This window comes from Typha angustifolia, chromosome 7, assembly GCF_048772165.1.
Source record: "Typha angustifolia cultivar Huaian chromosome 7, ASM4877216v1, whole genome shotgun sequence".
In the NCBI taxonomy this organism is placed as follows: Eukaryota; Viridiplantae; Streptophyta; class Magnoliopsida; order Poales; family Typhaceae; genus Typha; species Typha angustifolia.
The window spans coordinates 15662112-15688047 of record NC_133245.1 but is presented as its reverse complement, the minus strand read 5'-3'; the positions used below and the strand labels follow the sequence as shown (position 1 = coordinate 15688047).

At 41.3% G+C, this 25936-nt stretch overlaps 5 protein-coding genes, 2 non-coding genes and 1 pseudogene across 8 annotated transcripts; 5 read left to right on the top strand and 3 right to left on the bottom strand.

Annotated features, from left to right (window-relative positions):
- Nucleotides 1-1158: 1158 nt before the first annotated feature.
- Nucleotides 1159-3347, top strand: LOC140763382 (arginine decarboxylase 2-like). Its single transcript, XM_073101556.1, has one exon. It carries the CDS (start codon nucleotides 1217-1219, stop codon nucleotides 3077-3079), a length of 1863 nt encoding a protein of 620 aa, XP_072957657.1. The 5' UTR covers nucleotides 1159-1216; the 3' UTR covers nucleotides 3080-3347.
- A 1908-nt stretch (nucleotides 3348-5255) lies between these two features.
- On the top strand, nucleotides 5256-7457 carry LOC140762723 (arginine decarboxylase 2-like). The gene has a single exon (XM_073100638.1). The coding sequence runs from the start codon at nucleotides 5313-5315 to the stop codon at nucleotides 7167-7169; it is 1857 nt and encodes a 618-aa protein (XP_072956739.1). The 5' UTR covers nucleotides 5256-5312; the 3' UTR covers nucleotides 7170-7457.
- Nucleotides 7458-8778: 1321 nt separating this feature from the next.
- On the top strand, nucleotides 8779-10668 carry LOC140762599 (arginine decarboxylase 2-like; annotated as a pseudogene).
- Nucleotides 10669-13917: 3249 nt separating this feature from the next.
- On the top strand, nucleotides 13918-14624 carry LOC140763525 (histone H3.3a-like). Its single transcript, XM_073101746.1, has 2 exons — nucleotides 13918-14031; nucleotides 14154-14624. Exons 1-2 carry the CDS (start codon nucleotides 13960-13962, stop codon nucleotides 14490-14492), a joined length of 411 nt encoding a protein of 136 aa, XP_072957847.1. The 5' UTR covers nucleotides 13918-13959; the 3' UTR covers nucleotides 14493-14624.
- Nucleotides 14625-14864: 240 nt separating this feature from the next.
- Nucleotides 14865-15389, top strand: LOC140763551 (histone H3.3-like). Its single transcript, XM_073101795.1, has 2 exons — nucleotides 14865-14936; nucleotides 15039-15389. The coding sequence occupies exons 1-2, from the start codon at nucleotides 14865-14867 to the stop codon at nucleotides 15387-15389; spliced, it is 423 nt and encodes a 140-aa protein (XP_072957896.1).
- A 1602-nt stretch (nucleotides 15390-16991) lies between these two features.
- LOC140763480 (NAC domain-containing protein 37-like) lies at nucleotides 16992-21020 on the bottom strand. Of its 2 annotated transcripts, none has more exons than XM_073101686.1 (4): nucleotides 20896-21020; nucleotides 18892-19057; nucleotides 18498-18773; nucleotides 16992-17736 (listed from the first exon to the last, which is right to left on the bottom strand). In XM_073101686.1, the coding sequence occupies exons 2-4, from the start codon at nucleotides 19052-19054 to the stop codon at nucleotides 17234-17236; spliced, it is 942 nt and encodes a 313-aa protein (XP_072957787.1). In that variant the 5' UTR covers nucleotides 19055-19057; nucleotides 20896-21020; the 3' UTR covers nucleotides 16992-17233. The 2 variants fall into 2 exon arrangements, with proteins under 2 accessions (XP_072957787.1, XP_072957788.1); XM_073101687.1 differs by lacking the exon at nucleotides 20896-21020 and adding an exon at nucleotides 19140-19195.
- A 4344-nt stretch (nucleotides 21021-25364) lies between these two features.
- LOC140764097 (small nucleolar RNA snoR20a) lies at nucleotides 25365-25450 on the bottom strand. Its single transcript, XR_012104973.1, has one exon. It is a non-coding gene; the product is annotated as a small nucleolar RNA snoR20a (small nucleolar RNA).
- A 165-nt stretch (nucleotides 25451-25615) lies between these two features.
- On the bottom strand, nucleotides 25616-25706 carry LOC140764092 (small nucleolar RNA R38). Its single transcript, XR_012104968.1, has one exon. It is a non-coding gene; the product is annotated as a small nucleolar RNA R38 (small nucleolar RNA).
- Between the last annotated feature and the right edge of the window lie 230 nt (nucleotides 25707-25936).

The window sequence follows — 25936 nt, the reverse complement described above, 5'->3', positions numbered from 1 at the left end:
GGGCAAATTTGTAAGTTAAGAACAGTTTATCTTTAGATTTATTTTATTTCTCTCTCTCTCTTCTCTCATCTCTTGAATTTGATTAGAAATAGAATAATATTTAATTACTGAATATGATTAAGCATGTAAATATGGAGGTGTCAATTTGTCATTTATGTTATCGTACTATTAAGCATGTAAATATGTCTTGATAGAACGAGTCCGTGAACTTCGGATCCGAGAAGATCGGAGATCTACCGAGAACCTCGCCGGCGAGGTGATGCACCCCGATATCAAGTCCTCCACATCCGAGGGAAATCTGTCGTTCGTAATATAAAATTAAATTTAGTATTATTTTACATACATAGAAAAGGTTGATTATATATTTTTTTTAATTTGGTGCACAAATAGCTAAATAGGTTATGTTGGATGAGTCTACCCCCTTCAAATGCCAATAGCATCAGTTTAACTAAGAAGCTTATTAAGTTCTCAGTATTTCTATATAAAAAAAGTAAATTTATGCATAACCACGGTAAACATATCCCTTAATATTAGCCGAACATGAAAAAAGAAACTATATTATTTTTTTGAGAAACCAATACCTTTTTAACCAAGGAATTAAATATTTGTCTTCTTCTTTACATTTTCTCACCATCATTTTATCTAAATAAACTTATTATTACTACTCGGCATTTTTCATATAATTTAATTTTATATTAACATATTTGTCTAAAGTAATTATTGAGCAAATATATTTTTGTGTAACAATAGATTATGGTTATAATACATGTTTAGTATTTTTATCACATGTTTTTGTGGCCATAGGGGAGGCGTATGAACTTCCATCGCTGTTAAAATTTATTCAATTCATTATAATTTTATCTCTCATAGATATTTTTAAATTTAGTTATTAAAAAAACGTTCTTATTAAAAAATAATTAAGAGAACGTGGATCTTGAATCCTACGTTTGGTTTGCGGGGGTAAAACGCTCTTGACTTCCCCAAATATTCTGCCGCTGCTCTCCAATAAATAAGGGAAAAGAACAAGAACGTGGGACACGAATGAATCACACTCGCCCGTATAAAAAGCGAGCGTAATGGATGTATCTCGCCCGGTGCTATCCTTCGAGTTCCCTATATAAACCCCTTTACTCCCACCTCCCTTCTCATGCAGTTCTCTCCACCTTCGCTATATTAATGCTAAACCTGTGAGCACTCTCTTGTTCATCTAGCAACCATGTCGACCAACTTCGGAAGTATCTACAATATAAGAGGGTGGGGCGAGCCCTACTTCGCTGTTAATTCAAAAGGAAACATCTCTGTCAAGATCAACGGCGTCGAAACCACTTCCAAGCAAGAGATCGACCTTGCGGATGTGGTGGCTGCGACGCGAGAAGAGGAGGCAAGCATCGGAAAGCCTGTCCAGTTCCCACTCATCGTCCGGTTCCCGGAAGTCCTCAAGCACCGCCTCGAATCCCTCAACACCGCCTTCGCCGAGGCAATCAAGTACACCGGCTACACATCCAAATATCAAGGCGTCTTCCCGGTAAAAGTGAATCAGAACCGAGTCGTGGTGGAGGATATCGTTACGTATGGCAAATCTTACGGGTTCGGGCTCGAGGCCGGGTCCAAGCCCGAGCTCCTACTCGCCATGAAATGTTTAATCGATGGTAGCCCTGACGCTTTCCTCGTCTGCAACGGGTACAAGGACAAGGACTACATCAAGCTCGCGCTCCTTGCCCGCGCCATTGGGCTGAACACGATCATCGTGCTAGAAATGGAGGAGGAGCTCGACTTGGTGATCGAGGCGAGCCAGGAGGTCGGCGTGCTCCCCGTCATCGGAATTCGCGCCAAGCTGTTGACGACCAACCCGGGTCACTTCGGGTCCACCTCGGGGAAGCACGGCAAGTTCGGGCTCCTCGAGGATCAGATCTACGCCGTGGCGGACCGGCTGAAGGAGAATGGCATGCTCGAATGTCTGAAGCTATTGCACTTTCACATCGGATCTCAGATCCCGACGACCGACATTATAGGCGATGCGGTGCGCGAGGCGGTCGGTTACTACTGCAACCTTGTCAAGAACGGTGCTCCCATGGGTATCCTCGACGTTGGCGGTGGCCTTGGAATCGACTACGACGGCACCCGATCGGGCAACTCGGATATGTCGGTGGCATACGGACTCGAACAATATGCGTCGACGGTGGTGCAGGCGTCGAGGTTGGTGTGCGACAATAATAACGTCCAGCATCCAATCCTTTGTAGTGAGAGTGGTCGTGCACTGGTGTCGCACCACTCTGTCCTTGTCCTCGAGGCACTCTCCGCAGTGGAGGAACCGAGCGACTCGCTCGACTCCGCCCAACTAATGGAGAAGATCGAGGAGCTCGTTGGAAATCCAGTTACCCTTCACCGCAACCTCAGATCAGCTGTTCGTACTAAGGATAATTCATCTCTAGCACACGCAGACCAGCTCAAGAAGCACGGCGTTGAGATCTTTAAGCTGAGCAAGCGGCTCTCGAAGCAGTTATCCGCGGCTGATAAGACGACCTACGCCTACCACATGAACCTATCCGTCTTCTCGTTAACTCCCGATTTCTGGGGCATCAAGCAGCTGTTTCCGATCATGCCCATACATCGCCTCAACGAGAGGCCGACGAAGAAAGCGACGCTGATCGACCTCACCTGCGACAGCGACGGCAAGATCGACCAGTTCATAGGGGGGAGCCAAACCCTTCTCTTGCACGATATCAATGATAAGAGTTACTACGCTGGCACGTTTCTTGCAGGTGCATACCAGGAGGCTCTTGGGAACAGGCATAACCTCTTCGGAGGCCCAACTATTGCGAGGGTGGAGAGTGATGAGAGCTACGGGTTTAAGATCACAATGTTGGATAGTGGAGCCACGGCGTCTGAGAACCTTCGGGCTTTTATGCATGACCCGGAAAAGATGTATGAGGCAATTGGTGAGCATGCCAAGAAGGAAGGGCACTGGAATGAAGATGACCAGAAACTAGTGAAGAACGTGTTCGAGACCATGCCTTACCTCATCCCAAATAAGCCAGTGACGAAGTCCTACGTCAATGGGGTGAAGTACAAAAACTAGATGGAGTTTGCTGGGTACTGATCTCCCCTGTATGTGACTAGGTTGGTAACTTTGTTGCAATGGAATAAGGCTTTGCCACGTTATCTAGGCTAGCTCGAGTCTAGGGTTTCTTAGTAATTCAGGTAAGGGTTGGTCATCCAACCGATCGATAAAAAGCCAGGTATATAGATGGCTAAGCGTTCATGTGGCGCTATCGCTCTTAGTGGACGTGTTGCGTATGTTAGAAGTATTATTAAGCACTTCAATGCATCAATATGTAGTGGAACTAGTGTATGAGCTTCGGATGCATGAGTATTACATCCATCTATGCACTACTATTCACAAGTTTGAAACCCGAGCTTGAATGGACCAAACGATCTACGCCAACCTCGAACTCTATATTCCATGTTCATTGCGCATATATGGCTCTCGTCATCCAATGAGATCCTCCTTTCATGATAATATAGCACTGGTGGAGTCTTCATTTGGAACCATTAAAGTAGTGACAAAGAAAGGCAAATATATTGCCATGTTCATAGCCTGACGTTTTGATACACGTGGAGTTATTTATTTACTCTCATTTATTCTATTTTTATAATAATTAAAATTTTGTCTAAAATCATTGATATGTACCTCTTCTTATATATTTATTTTGGATCAATTCAATTTTCACTCCCCTAAATTATCATTATTTTTTATAATTACCCCCTAAATATATTTTTTTGTACACAATGACACCATTATCTATCAGAAATATCTCATTCCATTAGAGTTTCCTTATCTATTTTCATCCATAAGTGATTACATAATAACGATATGTTAATAAATAACTTGATATGTATGTGCAAGTCATGTGTAACTCAAAAGAAATTTTTATGATGACGAAAAAATCCTTAGATCCCATCATCTTTTTCAATTTCTATAGCATCCCAACCATTTACTAAGATTTTCAACCTCCTCCCTCCGTTAAAAAAACTCTTATTTTATTCTTCAAGTTGTAGAATCATGTAGACTAGTTCTCTCATCTCGTTCTAGATTTTCAAACCCAATTCCATCTCCTCATATCAATCATATAAACTTGAAAAGCTTTTTTTTCTCTTAATAATTTTGGCTCCAAACTTTCTCTTCCACCATTAAAGCACCCCAATGGAGCTCTTGATCTCCACCCACCAACTCATATAAAAGAACCTTAAAAAATATCGAACTAAAAGCAGACGATAACAAAAGAAAGCGAGTAGCTTTTCAAATCTTTGTTTCCTCCTACTTGGGATTCGAGTTACTCTATGAAGACTCCTTCATTTTGCCAAATTCTTCAACAACAGAGGGAAAGATAGAGGCTTGAGATGATGGAGGAATAAAAGAACAACAAAGTGTGAAGGCTTATAAACTCTTTCAATCCATCTTTCTAACATTAATTGAGTAATAAAGAAATTAAAAAATATATATATCTATTATTAGCTAAGCTATACATCTATTCTGTCATTATAAGGAGTGAGGTATTTCTAATAATTTAGGGGTTAGTATTTAACTTAAAAAAAAGTTTAGAGTGTTAAAAAAGGATGATGCTCCGAGGGATGAAAAAAGAATTACTCAATTTACTATTTTTTTCTCCTTAAATGGGCCTGGCAAGTTCCTCTAGGAAATTGGGTGGGCCCAAGGCACCAGAAATTATAATAAATTTAATAACATTGGGCTGGCTCCCGATCCCGAGCTTGTCGAGTTTTTGATAAGGATCTAAAATTCTGCCGACTGGTATTTGTGGGAGGAGTTTATTCATCTATCTTTTTTAACGTGGAATCTAAATATGCTACCTCCCGTTACAATAATTTCATAAAAGGACGCCGAGGCTCGCCTCCTAGTGGATGGTATTGGTACGAAGTGGTCACACAAACTGGTACGAGAAACACGCGTCGTCGTTTGCCGCGACAGTCTGATGATTCGATAAAAAAAGCACGTGATTGAAAGGACGATTGTTTTGACAAACTTTGGACATACGCACATTATTGCGTGGAAACTGTATAGCTCACAGATAGGACAAGCACATGCTAATAGTGTCATTTCATGGAGTTAATCAACACCGTTCAAATAAATGCAAAAAAATACAATATATCTGGACCGTCAATGGAGGCAATATAGATCTCGCCCGGTGTTATCCTCCGATCGCTCTATATAAACCCCTTGCCATTCCATCCTTCTCATGCACAGCTCTCTATAAACCTTCTTCTATCCTAAACTTTTGAAATCGTGAGTGATAATGTCGACCAACTTTGGACATCTCTACAACATCCGAGGGTGGGGTGAGCCATACTTCACCGTTAATTCAAAGGGGAACATCTCTGTTAAGATCAACGGGGTTGAGACCAATCCCAAACAAGAGATAGACCTCTATGAGGCCATTCAAGGTGCAATCCAAAGTGCCAGTAATGGTTTCCTCCAATTACCACTCATCGTCCGGTTCCCGGAAGTCCTTAAGCACCGCCTCGAATCCCTCAACACCGCCTTCGCCGAGGCAATCAAGTACACCGGCTACACCTCCAATTATCAAGGCGTCTTCCCGGTAAAAGTGAATCAGAACCGAGTCGTGGTGGAGGATATCGTTACGTATGGCAAATCTTACGGGTTCGGGCTCGAGGCCGGGTCCAAGCCCGAGCTCCTACTCGCCATGAAATGTTTAATCGATGGTAGCCCTGACGCTTTCCTCGTCTGCAACGGGTACAAGGACAAGGACTACATCAAGCTCGCGCTCCTTGCGCGCGCCATTGGGCTGAACACGATCATCGTGCTAGAAATGGAGGAGGAGCTCGACTTGGTGATCGAGGCGAGCCAGGAGGTCGGCGTGCTCCCCGTCATCGGAATTCGCGCCAAGCTGTTGACGACCAACCCGGGTCACTTCGGGTCCACCTCGGGGAAGCACGGCAAGTTCGGGCTCCTCGAGGATCAGATCTACGCCGTGGCGGACCGGCTGAAGGAGAATGGCATGCTCGAATGTCTGAAGCTATTGCACTTTCACATCGGATCTCAGATCCCGACGACCGACATTATAGGCGATGCGGTGCGCGAGGCGGTCGGTTACTACTGCAACCTTGTCAAGAACGGTGCTCCCATGGGTATCCTCGACGTTGGCGGTGGCCTTGGAATCGACTACGACGGCACCCGGTCGGGCAACTCGGATATGTCGGTGGCATACGGACTCGAACAATATGCGTCGACGGTGGTGCAGGCGTCGAGGTTGGTGTGCGACAATAATAACGTCCAGCATCCAATCCTTTGTAGTGAGAGTGGTCGTGCACTGGTGTCGCACCACTCTGTCCTTGTCCTCGAGGCACTCTCCGCAGTGGAGGAACCGAGCGACTCGCTCGACTCCGCCCAACTAATGGAGAAGATCGAGGAGCTCGTTGGAAATCCAGTTACCCTTCACCGCAACCTCAGATCAGCTGTTCGTACTAAGGATAATTCTTCTCTAGCACACGCAGACCAGCTCAAGAAGCACGGCGTTGAGATCTTTAAGCTGAGCAAGCGGCTTTCGAAGCAGTTATCCGCGGCGGATGAGACGACCTATGCCTACCACATGAACCTATCCGTCTTCTCGTTAACTCCCGATTTCTGGAGCATCAAGCAGCTGTTTCCGATCATGCCCATACATCGCCTCAACGAGAGGCCGACGAAGAAAGCGACGCTGATCGATCTCACCTGCGACAGCGACGGCAAGATCGACCAGTTCATAGGGGGGAGCCAAACCCTTCTCTTGCACGATATCAATGATAAGAGTTACTACGCTGGCACGTTTCTTGCAGGTGCATACCAGGAGGCTCTTGGGAACAGGCATAACCTCTTCGGAAGCCCGACTATTGCGAGGGTGGAGAGTGATGAGAGCTACGGGTTTAAGATCACAATGTTGGATAGTGGAGCCACGGCGTCTGAGAACCTTCGGGCTTTTATGCATGACCCGGAAAAGATGTATGAGGCAATTGGTGAGCATGCCAAGAAGGAAGGGCACTGGAATGAAGATGACCAGAAACTAGTGAAGAACGTGTTCGAGACCATGCCTTACCTCATCCCAAAAAAGCCAGTGACGAAGTCCTACGTCAATGGGGTGAAGTACAAAAATTAGATAGAGTTTGCTGGGTACTGATGTCCCCTGTATGTGACTCGGCTGGTAAGTTTGCTGCAATGGAATAAGGCTTTGCCATGTTATCTAGGCTAGCTCGAGTCTAGGGTTTCTTAGTAATTCAGGTAAGGGTTGGTCATCTAACCGATCAATAAAAAGCCAGGTATATGGATGGCTATGCGTTCATGTGGCGCTATCGCTCTTAGTGGACGTGTTGCGTATGTTAGAAGTATTATTAAGCACTTCAATGCATCAATATGTAGTGGAACTAGTGTATGAGCTTCGGATGCATGAGTATTACATCCATCTATGCACTACTATTCACAAGTTTGAAACCCAAGCTTGAATGGACCAAACGATCTACGCCAACCTCGAACTCTATATTCCATGTTCATTGCGCATATATGGCTCTCGTCATCCAATGAGATCGATAATGTTGCACTGACAAAAAAACCCCTTAGATTCCATCTCTCTTTTTTAAATTTCTGCAACATCCCATCATTCTCTAAAATTTTCAACTTCTCACCTCCATTAAGAAAAACTCCACTTTTGTTTTTAAATTTAAGCAGAAGCATCGTATAGACCCGTTCTCCCATCTTATTTTAGATTTTCAAATAAAAGCTGACCTAATCTCATATCCTCGTATCAATCATATAGACTTCAAAAAAAAAAAAAAAAAATCCTCTTAATAATTTTGGCCCTAAACTTTTTTTTCCACCATTAAAGCACTCCAATGAGCCTCCTATCCCCCACCCATTAACCCATATAAGAGAACCTTAACAAAAATCAAACTAAAAGGAGACAATAATAAAAAAAGCCAATAGCTTTTCAAATCTTTGTCTCCTCCTCCTCCTTGGGATTCAAGTTACTTCATGAAGACTCCTTCGTTTTGTGAGTTCTTCAATAATAGGGGCTTGAGATGACGGAGGGATAAAAGAACAACAAAGTGTGAACTATTCCTCTTTTTCTTTGTAACATTAATAGAGTAATAAAAAAATTAAAAAATATTTAATATTAGCTAAACCACATACCTATTTTGCCATTATAAGTGGGTGGGCAATTTGGTCAATTCACTGACTCCATCAACAGCATTAAGGGGTGAGGTATTTCTAATTATTAAGGGGGTTAGTGTGTGTCTAAAAAAACCCAAAGGGTTATTTATAAAAAAAAATAGTTCAAGGGGTGAAAAAAAAATTACCCTATTTTTTTTTTTTCTCCATACATGGGCCAGGCAAGGTCCAATTCTAGGACATTGGGTGGGTCCGAGGCACGACAATTTATAGTTAGTAACAATAGGCGGGCTCCCGAGCCTATCTCGAGTTTATGATAATGATATAAAAATCTGCCGATTGATATTTGTGAGAGGACGATTGTTTTGAAAAACTTTGGACATACGCACGCACATTATTGCGTGGAAACTATATAGCGCACAGAAAGGACAAGCACATGCTAACAGTGTCATTTCATGGAGTTAATCAACACCAGTTCAATAAATGCAAAAAAAAATACAATCTATCTGGACCGTCAATGGAGGCAATAAAGATCTCGCCCGGTATTATCTCTTCGAACGTTCTATATAAACCCCTCGGCATTGCCTCCTCATGCACAGCTCTCTACAAACCTTCTCCTATCCTAAACTTTTGAAATCGTGAGTAATAATGTCGACCAACTTTGGACATCTCTACAACATCCGAGGGTGGGGTGAGCCATACTTCACCGTTAACTCAAAGGGGAACATCTCTGTTAAGATCAACGGGGTTGAGACCAATCCCAAACAAGAGATCGACCTCTATGAGGCCATTCAAGGTGCAATCCAAAGTGCCAGTAGTGGTTTCCTCCAATTTCCGCTCATCGTCCGTTTCCCTGACGTCCTCAAACACCGTCTCCAATCCCTTAACGCCGCCTTCGAGAAAGCCATCAAGTACAAGGGCTACAACTCTCACTACCAAGGCGTCTTCCCGGTGAAGGTGAACCAGAACCGAGTCGTCGTGGAGGATTTGGTGAGGTTCGGTAAAGATTACGCGTTCGGGCTCGAGGCCGGATCCAAGCCCGAGCTCTTGCTCGCCATGAAATGCTTGATCGACGGTAGCCCTGACGCCTTCCTCGTATGCAACGGCTACAAGGACGCGGACTACATCAAGCTCGCGCTAATAGCGCGCGCCATTAAGTTGAACACCATCATCGTGTTAGAGATGGAGGACGAGCTCGACACGGTGATCGCGGCGAGCAAGCAGCTCGGCGTGAAACCCGTCATCGGGATTCGAGCCAACTGCTGACGACCAATCCGGGGCACTTCGGGTCTACCTCGGGGAAGCACGGCAAGTTCGGGTTCCTCGAGGAGGAGATCTACACCGTGGCGAACCGGTTGAAGACGGCCGGCATGCTAGATTGCCTGGAGCTACTCCACTTCCACATCGGATCCCAAATCCCGACCATATCCAAAGTCGAAGAAGCGGTTCGCGAGGCCGTCGGATACTACTGCAACCTTGTCAAGATGGGTGCTCCCACGGGCAAACTCGACGTAGGCGGCGGCCTCGGAATCGACTACGACGGGACACGATCGGCGAACTCGGACATGTCGGTGGAGTACGACATCGAGGAGTACGCGGCGGCTGTGGTGCAGGCGGCGAGGTTCGAGTGCGACCTGAATGGCGTGGCGCATCCGGTCCTCTGCAGCGAGAGCGGCCGCGCGCTCGTGTCGCACCACTCGGTCCTAATCCTCGAGGCCCTCTCCGCTGTTGAGGAGCCAAGCGACTCCCTCGACTCGCAGCAGCTAATGGAAAAGATCGGGGGGCTCGTCGGAAATCCGATGACTCTTCATAGCAATATCAGGTCCTCCTTCGCTGCCAGACACGAGTCTTCTCTCACCCACGCGGTGGACCTCAAGAAGCACGGAGTGGAAATCTTCAAGCTTAGCAAGCGTCTCTTGAAGAAGCTCTACGCGGGGGAGGAGACGACCTACAACTACCACATGAACCTATCAGTCTTCTCGTTAACTCCCGATTTCTGGGGCATCAAGCAGCTGTTTCCCACGACACCGATACACCGGCTCAACGAGAAGCCGGCGAAGAAAGGGACTCTCGTCGACCTCACTTGCGACAGCGACGGCAAGATCGACCAATTCATCGGAGGAGCTCAAACACTTCCCCTGCACGATCTAAACGGGCACAGTTACTACGTTGGTATTTTCCTGGCAGGTGCGTACCAGGAGGCTCTTGGGAACAGGCACAACCTATTCGGGGGCCCGACTATTACTAGGGTGGAGAGTGATGGTAGCTCCGGCTTTAAGATCACGATGCTGGATTCTGGCACCACGGCGGCCGACAGCCTTAAGAATTTTATGCACGACCCTAGAGTGATGTACGCGGCGATTGGGGAGCGTGCAAAGGAAGAAGGGCACTGGGCTAGTTTTGAGCAAGAACTCTTAACTAGGGTTTTTGGGACCATGCCTTACCTCTTCCCAGAAGTGAAGGTCGCGCCTTTAACTAATGATAACAAATAGGTGGTTTGCGGTGTAATTAAGCGGCTAATCAACGCTTTGCCATGTTGTGGTCGACCCTAGGGTTTCTTAGCGCGGAGTTGGTTATCTACTAAATAAAAGCCATGCATGTGTATGGCTGTCGTTTAAGCTGGATACCTATTTGTGTGGTCAGTTGTTGGATTTGCTGTAACGAGTTGTCTTGTTGGCTATATATAAGATTTGTGCTCTTTAATCAAAATACTTTATGATTTCTATGTATCTTATTGTGAAGAAGTTGTTACTATCTATTTAAACGTGTGTCTGACGTTGTGATTTGCCCACATCGTTCCATATACGATAGTAGAAAGACCTTCACTTGTACAGTTGGTTTACTATCCCTCGGGTTGCTTCACATTATTAGCCTTACACCACCATGTGATGATAAAGGTACGAGAATTAATGTGCAATTACTAGTACCAGAAAGAAAACACACAACTTATTTGCCAATTTGAATGCTATGTCTTGCTATGTATGGAATCGCATTTATAATATATGAACCCTCCCCCTTGCATCATTCATTCATAATCCTTCTTAATCCTTAATTAATTGCTTAATTTCGTCACGAGCGATTCTTTAATCTTTGGCCACCCTAAGAATATTGCTAATATAATTTAGGTATATATATACTAGGCATGAGCCACCATGTAGTTAGTACATATATACTAGGCATTATATATATATGTATACGCCAGAGTATAAAGCTACGTATATTCCACGGAGCATTAATTACATGGAATAAATAGTAGCCTGGAGAGTTAACTTATATGATGGATACAATGAATTACTTTAATATATGTGGTCCTTATTCTCCTTATTCGGACATATGCCGAATGGACCAGCTAGGACAGAGATTATCTTCTGTGGAACTATCCCATTGGATGTTTAGGATTCGCAGGCATGAAGCATCGTAAATGTTAAATGCAAGTGTGACTATGTTGGACCATGTCCATGGTACTTAGCGATAGATGATCATAATAATTCATTCGCTGGGTGGTAGATTCTCTTGGATTTTTGCTTATTAGGTTCGCCAAAAATTTCTAACCCCAGGAAAGTGGATTCGTACAAGGCTTATAATATATATATATATATATAACAATGAATATGTTCACCAGCTACACTATATTTATAAGAACTTGTTTATTTTATAAATAATTTTTATTTTAAAATAATTATTTTTTTATTATTTTTAAAATAAAAAATTTATTTTAGAATGAGGAGCAATAATTATTTTTTATGTAATATAAATTAAAAAATAGATGAAAATTTATTTTATTTTTATAAAATTATTATGAATACCCTTTGATTTGATATAGAGTGGATCGATGGGATAGATATCAAAAATAAATTAGTAATTGGATTAGTGTGTTGTATTAAGATGTAATTTTGATGAATAAATATATTTATATTTTAGAACATAGTTATTATAATATTTAGCTGTTATTCTAAAATAAGAAATTATATTTCTAGATAAGAAAAATACTACTCAGAAATTTATATTTTATAAAAAAATTGAAGTATTTATACAAGGAGAAATACATAGTAGAATGGGTGCTCGGAGTAAGATTAACTAGATTGCTGATCGGTAAGCTATCCGGGTCAAATTTAAGGTTTCTCAACTATTTGGTTTGACTTTGCACTCATTGATTTGATTTGTTAGATATGATATTGTGTGCAGTGATATATCCACTATCACATCTCATGCCTAAGAATATTATTGTGCATTTTCTAGAGATAATATAAAAATAATAATAATAATAATTTTTTATCAACACGTGTTCAGCTCGTTAAGTCAAGCGAGCTGTTCACGAGCTTGCTCGAATTCATTTCATTAAACATGAGCTACGATTTCAGCTCGTACTTTTTAAATTTTTTAATCTGGCTCGTATTTGAATTTAATCAATATAATTCCGAAACGAGCAAACCTGTTTAATAGCATAGTTGTACATGTGAGAGATTTACAATAACTATGCCCTTAGAATAAAATTTATTTTAACATATGATCAAAGTACACTTTAACTTCTGCGCTCATTTTTTTTTTCATTTTCTTTCTCCACCTTAAACAAAAGCTTTCTTCTTTCTCACCCAAACCCAACCTAAGTCTAATCCTCCTCAGTCCCAATTCAAATCTAAATATAAACTTTTGCACTCCCATCTTCGGGTTGATCCGAAAATGGCATATAACAAAGCCAATCAATTTTTAAATTTGAGGTATACCATATAAATAATCAGCTAAAAGAGATAGTATTACTCTGAACTCAGTTAAGTAGTGATCGGCTAAAATGAAAGATAGTCTTACAAAAATAAGTTAGATAAGGGAGCACAATACCATGCTTTATTTGCACATCAAAATACCTTACAACTAATATTCTCGACTCTCAAAAACAAAATATTTAACTGCACATGAGCACATACTAATACAAAGGACACTAATATACACCATGATTGCTCCATATTCGTTGATATCCTTTGTTCAAAATGACAGATTCTGATTAGCCAGAGATCGTGATGGATTTGACCTCGGGCTTATTGACCTGCTCCTTTCCAGTTCTCCATGGTGGCTTTGACCTGATTCATCTTAGCATTTTCCGGCAACCGTAAACGCCACGTAAACTTGCCACTATTGCGCTCGACGCTGATGTGGAGGACGTTGCGCTCCTCCACCGTCACCTTCATCTCCTCCTCCTTGAGTCCTGGGAGGTCGGCCTTGAATATGCCTCATTCTTTCCAGTCCATGGGGTGGCGGCGAAGACGGAGGTTTCGGTGGGGAAGGAGAGGAAAGACGGGAGAGACGATGCTACTCTACTATTAATGGGGTGTAATCGTAAGTAAATTTATAATTAATTTAAGTTTATCTTCTTATTTGCAAGTAATAGATAGGTTGATAAGAACGATCTTATTGAACTGTTGGAGAAGACAAAAGGTAAAGTAAAATAGTGTAAATGACTCCGACTCGAACTCGGACTCAGGAATCTATTTTAGAAATTACATCAGATTAGGTTACGTATGTAGCTGAAAGGAGCCGTCCTGACGGGTTAGGCTCCGAGTTCGACTCGGACGTGCATCCAAACCAAACCCACCTCTCACCGTCCGATTTCACTAATCCGAATTCTGTTCCTCTCCCAACGCCGACTCTGTTTGGCATATCCTTTCTCTCATCCACATATATATATATATATATATATATATAGCCCATACGTATGTAGCTCTTACCTCCTCATTACACAAAGCTATTTTGATTCTTTCTTCTTTTAACTTCTTCCCTTCCACACTCCCATGGCTCGCACCAAGCAAACTGCTCGCAAATCCACAGGCGGCAAGGCTCCGCGGAAGGAACTCGCCACCAAGGTATATCTTATATATATATATATATATATATATATATATATAGTTTTATAATATATTACTACGGCTTAAGCTTTTGAAGAAATTAATGTGAAATTTATTATTTAATTTTATTGATTGCGAAGGCTGCAAGGACGTCGGCGCCGAGGTCCGGAGCAGTGAAGAGGGCGCACAGATATCGACCGGGAACGGTGGCGCTGCGGGAGATCCGGAAGTACCAGAAGACGACGGATTTGCTGATCCGAAAGCTGCCTTTCCAGAGACTAGCCCGGGAGATCGCGCAGAACTACAAGACAGAACTCCGGTTCCAGAGTCACGGCGTGCTGGCGCTCCAGGAGGCGGCGGAGGCCTACCTCGTCGGCCTCTTTGAGGACACCAACCTCTGCGCCCTCCACGCCAAGCGCCTCACCATCATGCCTAAGGATTTGCAGCTCGCGCGCCGCATCCGTGGCGAGCGATCTTAGTTCTTATTAACAAAATTATATCTTTACTTAGTTCTCAGCATAGAACTCCGATGGCGTAATTAGTTGATAGATTTTAGTTTCTTTTCTTGTACTTGTCTTAAGAATTTTCGATCTATACAATTTTTTGTTATTCTATTAATAAATGATAGAAGGAGACGGAAATTTACAAAGAACGAATAAAGACTAAAGAGTGTATTGACAGCGTGCTTGTCGAAACCCAATCACGACCGTGCGATTCCCACTAGTAATCACAGCTGGCGAGGTGGGCCCACTCCATAACCGTCGCCAAACGAATCCTAGGACCTAGGGTCTTCGCTCACTATATAAACTACCCCATGCAATTGACCACTCCATTCCACTCCCTCGTCGCCCATGGCTCGTACGAAGCAAACCGCCCGCAAGTCCACCGGAGGCAGCGCTCCCCGTAAAGAACTCGCGCAAAAGGTATCAATCATCCTTCCTCTCCCCATCGACCTTTCTTGCTTCCGATCTCTTATATCTACGATCCGATCGAACCCCTACTCTTACCTAATTTTGAGTCAATAGGCTGCGAGGTCCGGGAAGACGATCCGCAACCCCAAACTGGGGAGGCTGAAGAGGCCCCACCGCTTCCGTCCAGGCACGGTGGCGCTGCGGGAGATCCGGAAGTTCCAGAAGACGACTGAGCTGCTGATCCGCAAGATGCCGTTCCAGCGATTGGTGCGTGAGATCGCGCAGGACTTCAAGATGGACCTCCGATTCCAGAGTCACGCAGTGCTCGCCCTCCAGGAGGCGGCGGAGTCCTACATTGTCGGCATGTTCGAGGATGCCAATCTCTGCGCCATCCACGCCAAGCGCGTCACCATCATGACCAAGGATATTCAGCTCTCTCGGCGCATCCGTGGCGAGAGAGCTTAGCAATCCCCGCGAGCTACCCTCGGCCAGTTGCGTTGGTGATCGTATCTTTTCCATTTCTTTCTGAGCGATCTCATTTGTCTGCTTTCCTGCACTGGAATTTCTGATCGTTTCATTCGCGTTCCTCTTTGGCGTTGTTAGTGCTTGTTAGTTTCCTTGATAAATAAAAATTGTAGAAATCGACATGGCGGTGAAGAATTTCTTGTTCATTGTAGGAAATATGCGTTTCATAAATATTGCAATTTGTTTCCGTTCTACCTTGTTCTGAAAACTTCTAGAACTCATCTGGATACTTTGGGCTCTGCTCAAGGGGTGATTGCTTTCGCGCTCGCGATAGTATCAAGTTGGCTTCTCGGACGAGTTTTAATTCTTTGTTATCTTTCTCGATCTTATGCGGTTTGCACTCCTATTCTTGATTCTGTAGCAGGCTCGTCTTGATTGAATAGTATGATAATGCTTCATTTGCGGATCTTCTTGAAATATTTATAATCTCATGCTTATTGGTATGGATAATAGCTACTTTAAATAAATGTGGGATTGTTGGAATCGCGCAAAGGCACCGTACAAAATGGAATTACAGGAATGTCGCCCAGCTTCTTTTTTTCTTCAAGCTGGAAAGATTCGGTTTCAGTTCTTTCGATCTTCAAAGTTAGTCTTATACTCGTGATTCAGTGCTTTCTCCTTGATTGAAATTTTTTGTAGTTGTACGCTTGTTTTAGTCTTATATAGTTCTTCTCCATGTTTGTTATATTCTCGGAGTATGACCAACATGAACCGTCTATTTTGTTATGATATATCTATTGTGATGTTGCTTGAAACTTGACAGTGCAAATTAAACCTATACAGAAAATATTGTATTTATTGTCGTTTAATTTGACCATAGAGATAACGATGTGCATATCTTTTCAACAGCAGTATTGCTGGGAGACCTTTTCTTTTAAGAGTTATGTTTCTTTGTCATATGGAATTCAAGAGAAGTGAAATTTTTATGCAGGCTTGAGGCTTCATTATATTTTTAAAGCGATTTTATTGTTGATTTTCTTTTATAAAAAAAAAGGGAATCAGTTTGTTAGTTGGGGTTTCTCTCTCTCATCCGAAGCGAGTACTTCTTGACTCTTGTTATCCAGTGGACCTTCATGCGAATGGGCTGGGTTAAAACTGAATATGTTCGGCCCTCACTTAAATTTTGGGAGCCTTTATAGAAGTCTTTTAGAGAAGAAGCTTATCATATATAACCTCAGGACGGATCCAAGGATGCATCATGCATGAGCATGGAACATAAATAACCCACGGGCGGAAGGAGCAAAACACAAGTAAAATATGAGCAACCCTACTCGTATTCGTCAGAAATGCGGTGATGTAGCTGGAAATATACAGTTTGGACATTTCCATAAAGAGGTGATGTAATTTTTTCGTTCACTGTTTATGGTAGAGTAACGCATGTAACCTGTTCGCTGAAATGCCTGAGCGTACAATATCTTCAGCTAATTATTGCCTACCCGCCAGAAAAACAAATAACAGTGGTAATCGTACCACCACCTATTGCACATCTGCGTGTACTAATTGTATCGTCCTAAATTTCTCATGACATGTTAAGTACTTTCTTCCGTTTTAATACGCAAGTTCTCCATTCATGCTGGAAGACATATTGGACAAGAAGATAAACAGCAACAAATAGGCCGATAGAGAGAGAAGAAAGCTGCACAAAGAGCTATTTGTAGCTCCTTTCTTCACTGCACAGGGCCACGACCACTTGTAAACAATACCAAACATACATAGATCATAGGATAAAGATAGATAAATCAAGTTAAAAACGAAAGCGGCTAATTTTCTTAGACCCCGAATACTCATTTCTCAAATATGCAGATGCCTATATCGCGCTCGGATCCACCGGAGCTCAAGAACCCACTTCCACTCTGGAGCAACATCAGCTCCATTTCAGATTCATGGTCAGCGTAGTTTGCGACGACCTGATCAACTCCGAATCTTTCCTCAGGACTCAACTGTGAAGCGACGAACTTGTCGAGCGCTCTCCAATCTGTCACCTTGCCAAGAGAATGGTGTCCTCTCAGTAGTTGCTCTTCGTCGCCGATCTCGGAGGGTCTTGATGATTGGCTTGGCTGTTTCGCTATTGGCAGGTTGGTGCTCTCTAACTGCGGGAGCTGGATGAAGTCGTCTGAGTTCAACAAGTTCAGATTGTCGAGCTCAGACTCATGCTTGCAAGGAAGAGCCTTTGGTTGCCCCTGTAAGTATTCAATAGGATCGACGATGATGGAGCTCATCCGGCTGCTCTCACCGTAGTAGCTGAAGCTCGTTCGCTTCTTGAAAGCTCGGCACACAACCCATCCTTCTTCCTGAAGAAGACACACAGTTAAAAAACACAGAACTCAGAGATGAAGAGTTACTCTTGTAACTTGTAAGTGTTTTCTTCTCTCGAAAAGGGTGTTGGAATGAGGCGGAGACACTTCAAACTGTTTGATAAGATGGTACAACCTAATAGACCACAGTTTAAGGAATAGGCATGTAAAAGTGAGGACCAAAGGAAACTTGCTCAAAAGCTAGGTGTTTCTTTAAACAGAAGCTAGTGCTCTTTCTGAGTTTTAGTGGGATGGAAGCTTTTCACATGTTGCAATTGGGGCAGAGAAAAAAAAATTGCCGTGTTCACTTAGTTTTCTCCTCTTCCGAGACAAGACTGTTCACAACTCTTAGAAGATTCTCTACGCAAGTCTTTCTCAAGCACAAGGGCATCGGCATGGTGTAACTTCAAAAAGTGTTTCTCTCACTCTGTTTTTTTTTTTTTTTTTTTTTTGAAAAAAAAAGTTTTTCTAATGACTGGTTTTCTTATTTGTTGTTCTCTGTACGAATGCATACTTAGTCTAAAATAGTAAAGAATTCAGGAGGTAGAAAAGTAACAGTCTCTTATCCTGAAGATAAAAGATGTTCTAAGGGCTTCTTCACCTTTTAATCTACTTGTACTGCATGCATCTACAGTAATTGTCTACCAAACTTTAGTTGCCCCACTTATGGTACTTGTCGATCAACTACATCTACAAACGCCCTAAGTAGACACGATCGGATGCATAAGTGCGGTAATAATGTATGTTGTTGAACTTGCCTGTGGTGGTCCATTCTCTTCAGACTCTAGCCTGTACTCATGCATGATCCAGTCAGTCTTCTTCCCATTGGGTGCTCTCCCTTTGTAAAAGACAAGAGTCTTTCTCATGCCGATGAGCTTGTTCTTGTCATGGACGGCCTTATCTCTCCCTGTCGCCTTCCAAAAACCCGCAATCGTCGCTCGGTTTGTCCTTGTCCCTGTAGGATACTTTCTATCCTTGTGACTGAAGAAGTACCATTCACTTTGCTCTTCATACCCAATCCTGCAGCGTTCTTCAAAACACAAACAATCAAGTGAGAAAAGATCATAATGACTAGTTTATAATGCTACATAGCTAGCAGGATATTTAAGAGACCAATACAAGTGATTGTCAAACTTGCAAGTTCTAACCTTGGAGATCCCATGGCTCGATTCTGTAGAGATCAATGTCTCTGATGACATCAAGATCTATCTTTTGAGAAGCAATTTTTTTCTTAAGATAATAACCAACAAGCTCCTCGTCAGTCGGATGGAATCTAAACCCAGGAGGAATGCATGATTCCATGGAGTCCATCACCTACATAAAATTCACCAAACCTGTCACTTAAACACCTGTAGCTCAAACAGCAACAAATATAGTGAAGAGAATTCCAAATCACATAATGCCATGCGTCATGAAACCCTTTTAAACTGACCACTTGCACCTATCCTACACCTGAAGACCAACGCCGGCATAAAAGAGTACTTATTTCGTGGGTTTCTGTGTGATAAAATTGGAAGGAAGTTGCGGTGGTTGCTATGCTGGCGGTTGGCCATGCCAAGTTTCAATATGAACCAGACAAATGTTGCAGTCCTTCTAATGATTATGTCTGTTCCAGGTGGTGGTGGAAATGATTCACCAACAACATGTACCCTGTGACAGTCTACAGGAAATCAAAGGCACGATACTAAACAGACAATAGAAGATGCAAAATAGTATTTGAGTTTATCATTAACCAGTTAATTCTTTAGCATAGAAAGAAGATAGTGTCCTGCACATGAGTCACATATTTACGAGTATCTTTACATCAGCTACATTATTTTTGAACCAAGAATGGGAGAGAGAAAGGAAGTGGTAACTAAACTGAGACAAATAGAGGATGGAAAAGAATAATTGAGTTTTGCTACGATAGATAGCACGCGCTTCTTGTTAAAGCGTATAAAAAAAGAGATGCTGTGGGAGCAAAAGGAATATGCATGAGGAGAAAGGGGCGAACTTTCTTGGATCAGGCTTGGCAAGTATGAGCTCTACACGGCATTCTCTGACCACTTTGTCCCTTTGTCTAGGAATTTTGTGGCATATGCTGACTTTGGGCTTTGTAATTTACTGACTCCAAAGTCTCCAGGTGACATCTTATCCACTCATATTAACAAGCATAGTTTAAGAAGGAAAGAAGTCTATAGAGGGGGTCAATCCTCTTGGAGATTAGTGTTTGCAATGTGGGTGCGAATGCCTTTGCAATGTGTGCCTCTGTGTGCGCGCGCGCGCGCGCGTGTGCGTGTAGGTGTGTGTGTGTAAGAGAGAGAGAGAGAGAGAGAGAGAGAGAGAGAGAGAGAGAGAGGCGGTCATAACTAGAGTTTCTGCCCGCGAGGAAGAGTGGGAAGGATAGATATATCCTTCAAATATCTATAAAAACATACTGGAGATAGAAGATAGATCAGCAGCAACAAATTCAAGAATAACAAGAATAGGTAGACTTTCTTCCAAAGTAGTTAATGAAAGATAATTTATAGGGAAATATACTCATTCTGAAAATTGGAAAGGAGCATTATGCTGGATTCTTCCAGACAATCAGAAAAATTAGTATTTCATCCGGTTAAATTTCGGATCCATAAGACTCATTCACCATCTAAAAGTGGTAATTGTGCTGAGTTTTTGGATTTCAAATGAATGCAGATACCAAAGAGAAGCCATGCATATGTCATAACCAACTCATAATTCTTAAAGATAAAGTTGATTTTAGATAAATTTACTATCATTATCAGATTGTATACGCAAGATACTATTAGTTTCTCCAATGCCCTATAACTTTTCAAGATTGATAGCCACAAAAACCATATACAAGTATCAAGACTACAAAGAAAACCCCATGGAACTAGCCCATGCAACAATGGAAAAGGACAAAGAATGCTTTAGTTTTTAAAAACTGCAGCAGAACATGCTATATAGACGAAACCGTCGCACAATAGAAGGACATCTAGTGCAAGTTGTTTGTTCTCTTTCAGACAGAACCAAGTGCTCCATTTCCAAAGATGATCACGCTGATGCCATCATAATCAGACCAAATATAATCACCAAATGCACACACACACACACACACACACATCCAAAGAAAAACGAAGGACCAAACAACCATGAGGATGACTGAAACTGACCTTAAAGCACAATTCCTAGCCTCTTCTTCTACAGCAAGGAGTTACACAACAAAGAAAGACAAAGAAGCCATACAAATACTTCTTAAAAGGAGATCGAGTAGTAGTGAGAACGAATGAGAAGAAAAGAGAATTCTCTATTAATTAGAAGAGGAGGAGAAAGGAGAGAAGAGTGAAGGGGATATATATAAAAAGAAAAGAAGGAGGTCCCTCCTTTCGATTGCGCGTGGGTTGATGGAATGAAAGGGCTGACGTCACACCTCCCCCACCACTACTACACTGCACTAGACTACACTAGTATTCTTTTGGGCAGCACCTTTTGATCTATCTTAATCATAAAAGGGTCCCTTGGGGTACAATCACATCCAGGCCCTAATAATCTTAACATCAGGCGTATTATTGGTTAGCGATTGTGGTTTATTGGGAATCGTGCGTTTACTGCAGTCCTCTATAGCAACACTCTTTCTTCCCATAAATTCTTTTTTCTTTTTATTTTTTATTTTTTATTTTGGGTTGTTCCCCTCATTGGATGTACTAATCTTATGATGGCAAACTTTGTTGGCTCGTATAACAGCTCATTTATCATTTGTAAGTGAGATATTTCACGGTGATATTAACAACTAAGACTCATTAATGAGGCAATAATAATGTGATCGATAATGGATTTTTTCTAAGTCATACGCTAGTTCTGAGAACAACACGTGTTTATGTGTATGTGGAACGAAAAAATAATAATAAAGGATACGAAGAGACATGTCTCTCGAATAAGGAATTGGCGGAAGATGACAAATCTACGTATGCCGATGTTGGTCGGCCCACGTGTTACTCTCCGGTAGGTCGAGAGGAAAGTACTTTACGTAGAAGATAAACATATCAAAGGGATAAAAAGATCGATGCACTGCGAGTTCTAAACCAATATGGATTCGCAAGTGATCTTCTACCAAATTGTTCTCTAATGGCCCCCATTTGAGATGCTTTCTCGCTAAGATGCTATCTAAATTGGGCTCTTAATGCGGCCCAACCGTAATTAAATGGATTATATCCCAGTTAATTAGCAGGTATTAACATCTCCGGTAGCCACTAATGCCTTGCTAATACGTAGAACAGCTAGATGTCATGAAAGTGCTATTTGTATTAGAGCATGATGTCTTTGTGTTAGCTTTGCTTGAAAGATAGCTAGATATAAACCCATATAACGACATGTGGTCATCCATCTACCAGCCTATCATCAAATATATCCCACTGAGCTGCAGTTTAAAAGGATACTTAGTTCATAATCGATTATATTTTGTTGGTCCTAACTTCTTCTTCTTTCTTTTTTTTCTCCTTTTAATCATTCCAAAATTATCTATATGAATTTGCTATCCTTAAGCAAATTAGTCCAAATATCAAGATAACATTTCTGAATGATTAAGCTTGTAAATTCCACAGGAGTGGGGCGGTGTGATGGCAAAATGGACGGCGCCGATCTATCCGAGCTCCTCCAATCATGGGGCGGACCACATTATGGGCCCATATTGGATAGCAATATTATTTTATTTTTCACTATTCCACTCATACCTAAAATAAAATAATAGAAAAGGCAGCAGACTTTGCTGTAATGCTTATAGAATTTAGTGTCAATTTTGAGACGAGTTTTTCATTAATATTCTTATTTTATCATATCAGATATCAGTTCATGTGTAGAATTTTGATGCTGCCGGTTATAGTATATAGTATATAAACTTTCGTTGCATCCATGGATGGATTGATGGAGGTCGGTAAAAGGAGTTTGGGTACAATACTATAATGAATGGAACGAGGAAAAATGGACGGCCTAAGCCAAACACTTGAGTTATACTCCTGTCCCATTTTTGGTGTGGTGTGGTGTGGTGTGGTTGTGAGCCTCAAGCCTCTATCTTTAGGCCCTGGCTTATCATTGCCTTCCTATACGGGATAATGCCGGTGAAGTGCTGAGTGATTTGGAAAAGAAGAAATTAATTAGTAGTTAGCCAGTTAGGTACATTCAACCTAGCTACTCTCAGATTGCTAACTCTACTGATCTTTTCTTCACCCTGTTTTCCCTTGGGTTTGTCAACTGTTGAGAAGTAGACTTACTGATGTTATAGCCAACTTGCCAGCCTTGGCCTGGATGTAGGAATGATTAATGTCATAGAAAGATTCAGAAACAAGAGAGGGAGTGGAGAAGGAGCAATGGAGTGTGACAACTTTTACTATCAGTAGTGTGTGGAAAGAGATGAATAGAAAGGTGAAGAGAGGTAACTGGTGGCATACATACATGCATACGTACATACATACATACATACATACATACTAGACTTGAATGATAAATGCGTGTGCTATCCACTTTGTAGATCACTTTGAGGTGAGGGTCCAGTGAGTAGATGGAAGGTACGTTGAGATCAACTAGCTCATGGTGTGGTTCTGCTAGAGCTAGAGAGACATGCATCTTGGCCTCTGCTAAGATGCGTGGATATATGAGAGCTTGTGTCAGATGTGATTGCTCGCATGAAGAAACTTCTACTGTTATGCCTCTCATTTGCCAATTCGAAAGGCACAGAGTTGAGTGGAAGGAATTATTCAGTTGGTTATTTGTTCTCGAAAGCCATCGATGGCCTTTCCCCTAGGTAAATGAAGCAATGATATGGTAGCAAATAAGTTTGATGTTTATTGTACAATATGGCTTTTTCCAGAATAATGAGGCAGGATTAGATATTTAGATGCGACTCTAAAAGACTAGCAGCGTTTTAAAGCGAGTACTTTTGCGTATTATCTTTTAAGTTACACCTCATATTAATACTGTTGAGAAATAGACTGTCTAATCCCATGAATATAATATATATATATATATAGAGAGAGAGAGAGAGAGAGAGAGAGAGAGAGAGAGAGAGAGAGAGAGAGAGAGAGAGAGAGAAGGAAGGCTAAGCCTGAGTTGGGCCTTAATGACTCCACTTCGATCCAGAGAAAATAATTGTCGGGCCTAAGCCAGAGAAGGCCCAAAGTTTGCGGCCCAACACTTGGCCGACAGTTCATCAGAAACAAATTTGGATCTAATGGATCTCCATGCACAATTTTAGAATTTTTTACATAATTACTACTGAAAATATTAATAAACATTTTCAAAATTATCAAAATATTATCTTAATTACCAGTGAACATTTTCAAAAATACCATCCCGTAAGTAATCACCCTTGAAATATCATTTGCCCCTATATAAATTATCTAAAAGCTAAGATGTTTAATGTTACGAATATCATAATACTAGGAAAAAAAACTATCTTTTTGTAAGAGAAAAATTATTCATTAATATTTTACATTCTAAACTTTAATAAACAATAGTGTTTTAGTTATTATGGTTTTATTAAAAACTAACTTAACAGTTAACACCGCAGCTTTAAGAGAGGAATATGCGACTTACAAATTGCTCCTGGTGTTCTACTGTTCTTGCATGTATGTCCCCTTAAATATAAAGATGGAATAAATATTTAGAATCTCTTGAAAGCATTGGTAGAATTATCTAAAATAATGAAATTAGCACACAAAACTAATATATTAATTTATATTCACTCTGTAAAGTTGTAAATCGATATTCAAAAAATTTAACAATTTATTATTAATCTAATTTATAGAGGGGTATACTTGTAGAGTGATTTAGTTTACCTTACTTAAAAGCTTTTAGGGGCTATCTGATCAAGAATCAATAGTGATTTTGACCCGTGCCTCCTGTCTTTTAAAGCAATGGAAGAATGACATCCTAAAATAAATCCTTTGGTTGCTTGAGCTGATTGACAACTAAGTGAAGATCTAATTACATGTCCTTTTCGATGATTAATTGTTGCAGGCAATGTTAGATGGATTTTATCCTCATTGTACGATGAAGTTAACTGGCAGCTTCATATGAGATTTGGTGGTGGTTGGTTAAGATAACTCTAAATGTTTGATAATTTGATGATTAAGGAGGGGGCCCAAAAAATATTTCCCGGAGAACCGAGATAGCAATAATTGTATTGCCATTCAAATATCATAAATTTAAACCAACTTAATTAAATGTACACCATTGGAGAGTGATGATTCCTTGAAGACTGTTCTATGTAATTTGTGGAAGAAAATTCCACATAATTGCCAGACAAATTATGCTTTACTTTACAATGATAAGATTACTTGGAAGGTATCATGAACTCGCAAGGGAGCGCAGATTATAAACTTAGAAAAATTATAACTCTCCAAACGTAATATAATTTAATTTTATAGGTGGTAAAAATAATTAATTATTTTATAATATTTATGACAATATATATTAGAGACAATAAAATACTATTGCTTTTTGCACTTATAATTTCCTTCATGATCTCCCAACTGAACTGTAATCTGGAATTTAAATTAGGTGTACATTGGGTTATGGCTTAGGCTATAAAACAACTACTTTGGTTTTAAAAACATTCAAATCGAAACATTTTCTTCATCAATAACATGCCTCAGACCGTCCTAGTTCTTGAATTTTCAACAAGATCGCAGATTGAATAATCTGCTTTCAGATTCTTAGCATGTCATCATCGGCACCAAGAGAATTAGAAGATTAAAATATAAGAAATATATAAAAACTCACAAATATCAATATAGAGCTAGTAGAAAGTTTTGTATAATGTGCCGTGAAATCGGGAGATCAAACCTCTCAAACGAAGAAGAAGAAATATACATAAAATAAAGAGAATCTAAACATCAAGGATGTGTCAGATCGCGTATTTTTCAGCATCCGTGTGATTTCGTCAGACAGGGATAACTGTATTTGGCTTATGTTCTCATCATCCACATCGCTGCTATCTTAATCTTAAAGCAAGAACCTTATAGATTAGCATAAACATATACAAAAATCCTTGCAAACTTTCAAAAATAATAGAAGCAAAGTAGGGGAATCTATCAGATCTTCCTATTCAATCGAAAGAATAAGTATCATCACACCCAATCTATAAACTGGGTGCTCCTTTCAGATAGTTCTCGTCATTTAGATCCCAAAAAGAAAAAGGAAACGAGAAGGGAGGAACGA

Bases quoted from the DNA above. Each gene is read 5' to 3' on its own strand.
- LOC140763382 (XM_073101556.1), top strand. From the start codon at position 1,217: ATGTCGACCAACTTCGGAAGTATCTACAATATAAGAGGGTGGGGCGAG.
- LOC140762723 (XM_073100638.1), top strand. From the start codon at position 5,313: ATGTCGACCAACTTTGGACATCTCTACAACATCCGAGGGTGGGGTGAG.
- LOC140763525 (XM_073101746.1), top strand. From the start codon at position 13,960: ATGGCTCGCACCAAGCAAACTGCTCGCAAATCCACAGGCGGCAAGGCT. The intron at 14,032-14,153 runs GTATATCTTATA...TTGATTGCGAAG, and splicing joins GGAAGGAACTCGCCACCAAG to GCTGCAAGGACGTCGGCGCC.
- LOC140763551 (XM_073101795.1), top strand. From the start codon at position 14,865: ATGGCTCGTACGAAGCAAACCGCCCGCAAGTCCACCGGAGGCAGCGCT. The intron at 14,937-15,038 runs GTATCAATCATC...TTGAGTCAATAG, and splicing joins GTAAAGAACTCGCGCAAAAG to GCTGCGAGGTCCGGGAAGAC.
- LOC140763480 (XM_073101686.1), bottom strand. From the start codon at position 19,054: ATGGACTCCATGGAATCATGCATTCCTCCTGGGTTTAGATTCCATCCG. The intron at 18,774-18,891 runs GTTAGAACTTGC...TGTGTTTTGAAG, and splicing joins CGAGCCATGGGATCTCCAAG to AACGCTGCAGGATTGGGTAT. The intron at 17,737-18,497 runs GTTCAACAACAT...TTCTTCAGGAAG, and splicing joins GAATGGACCACCACAGGCAA to AAGGATGGGTTGTGTGCCGA.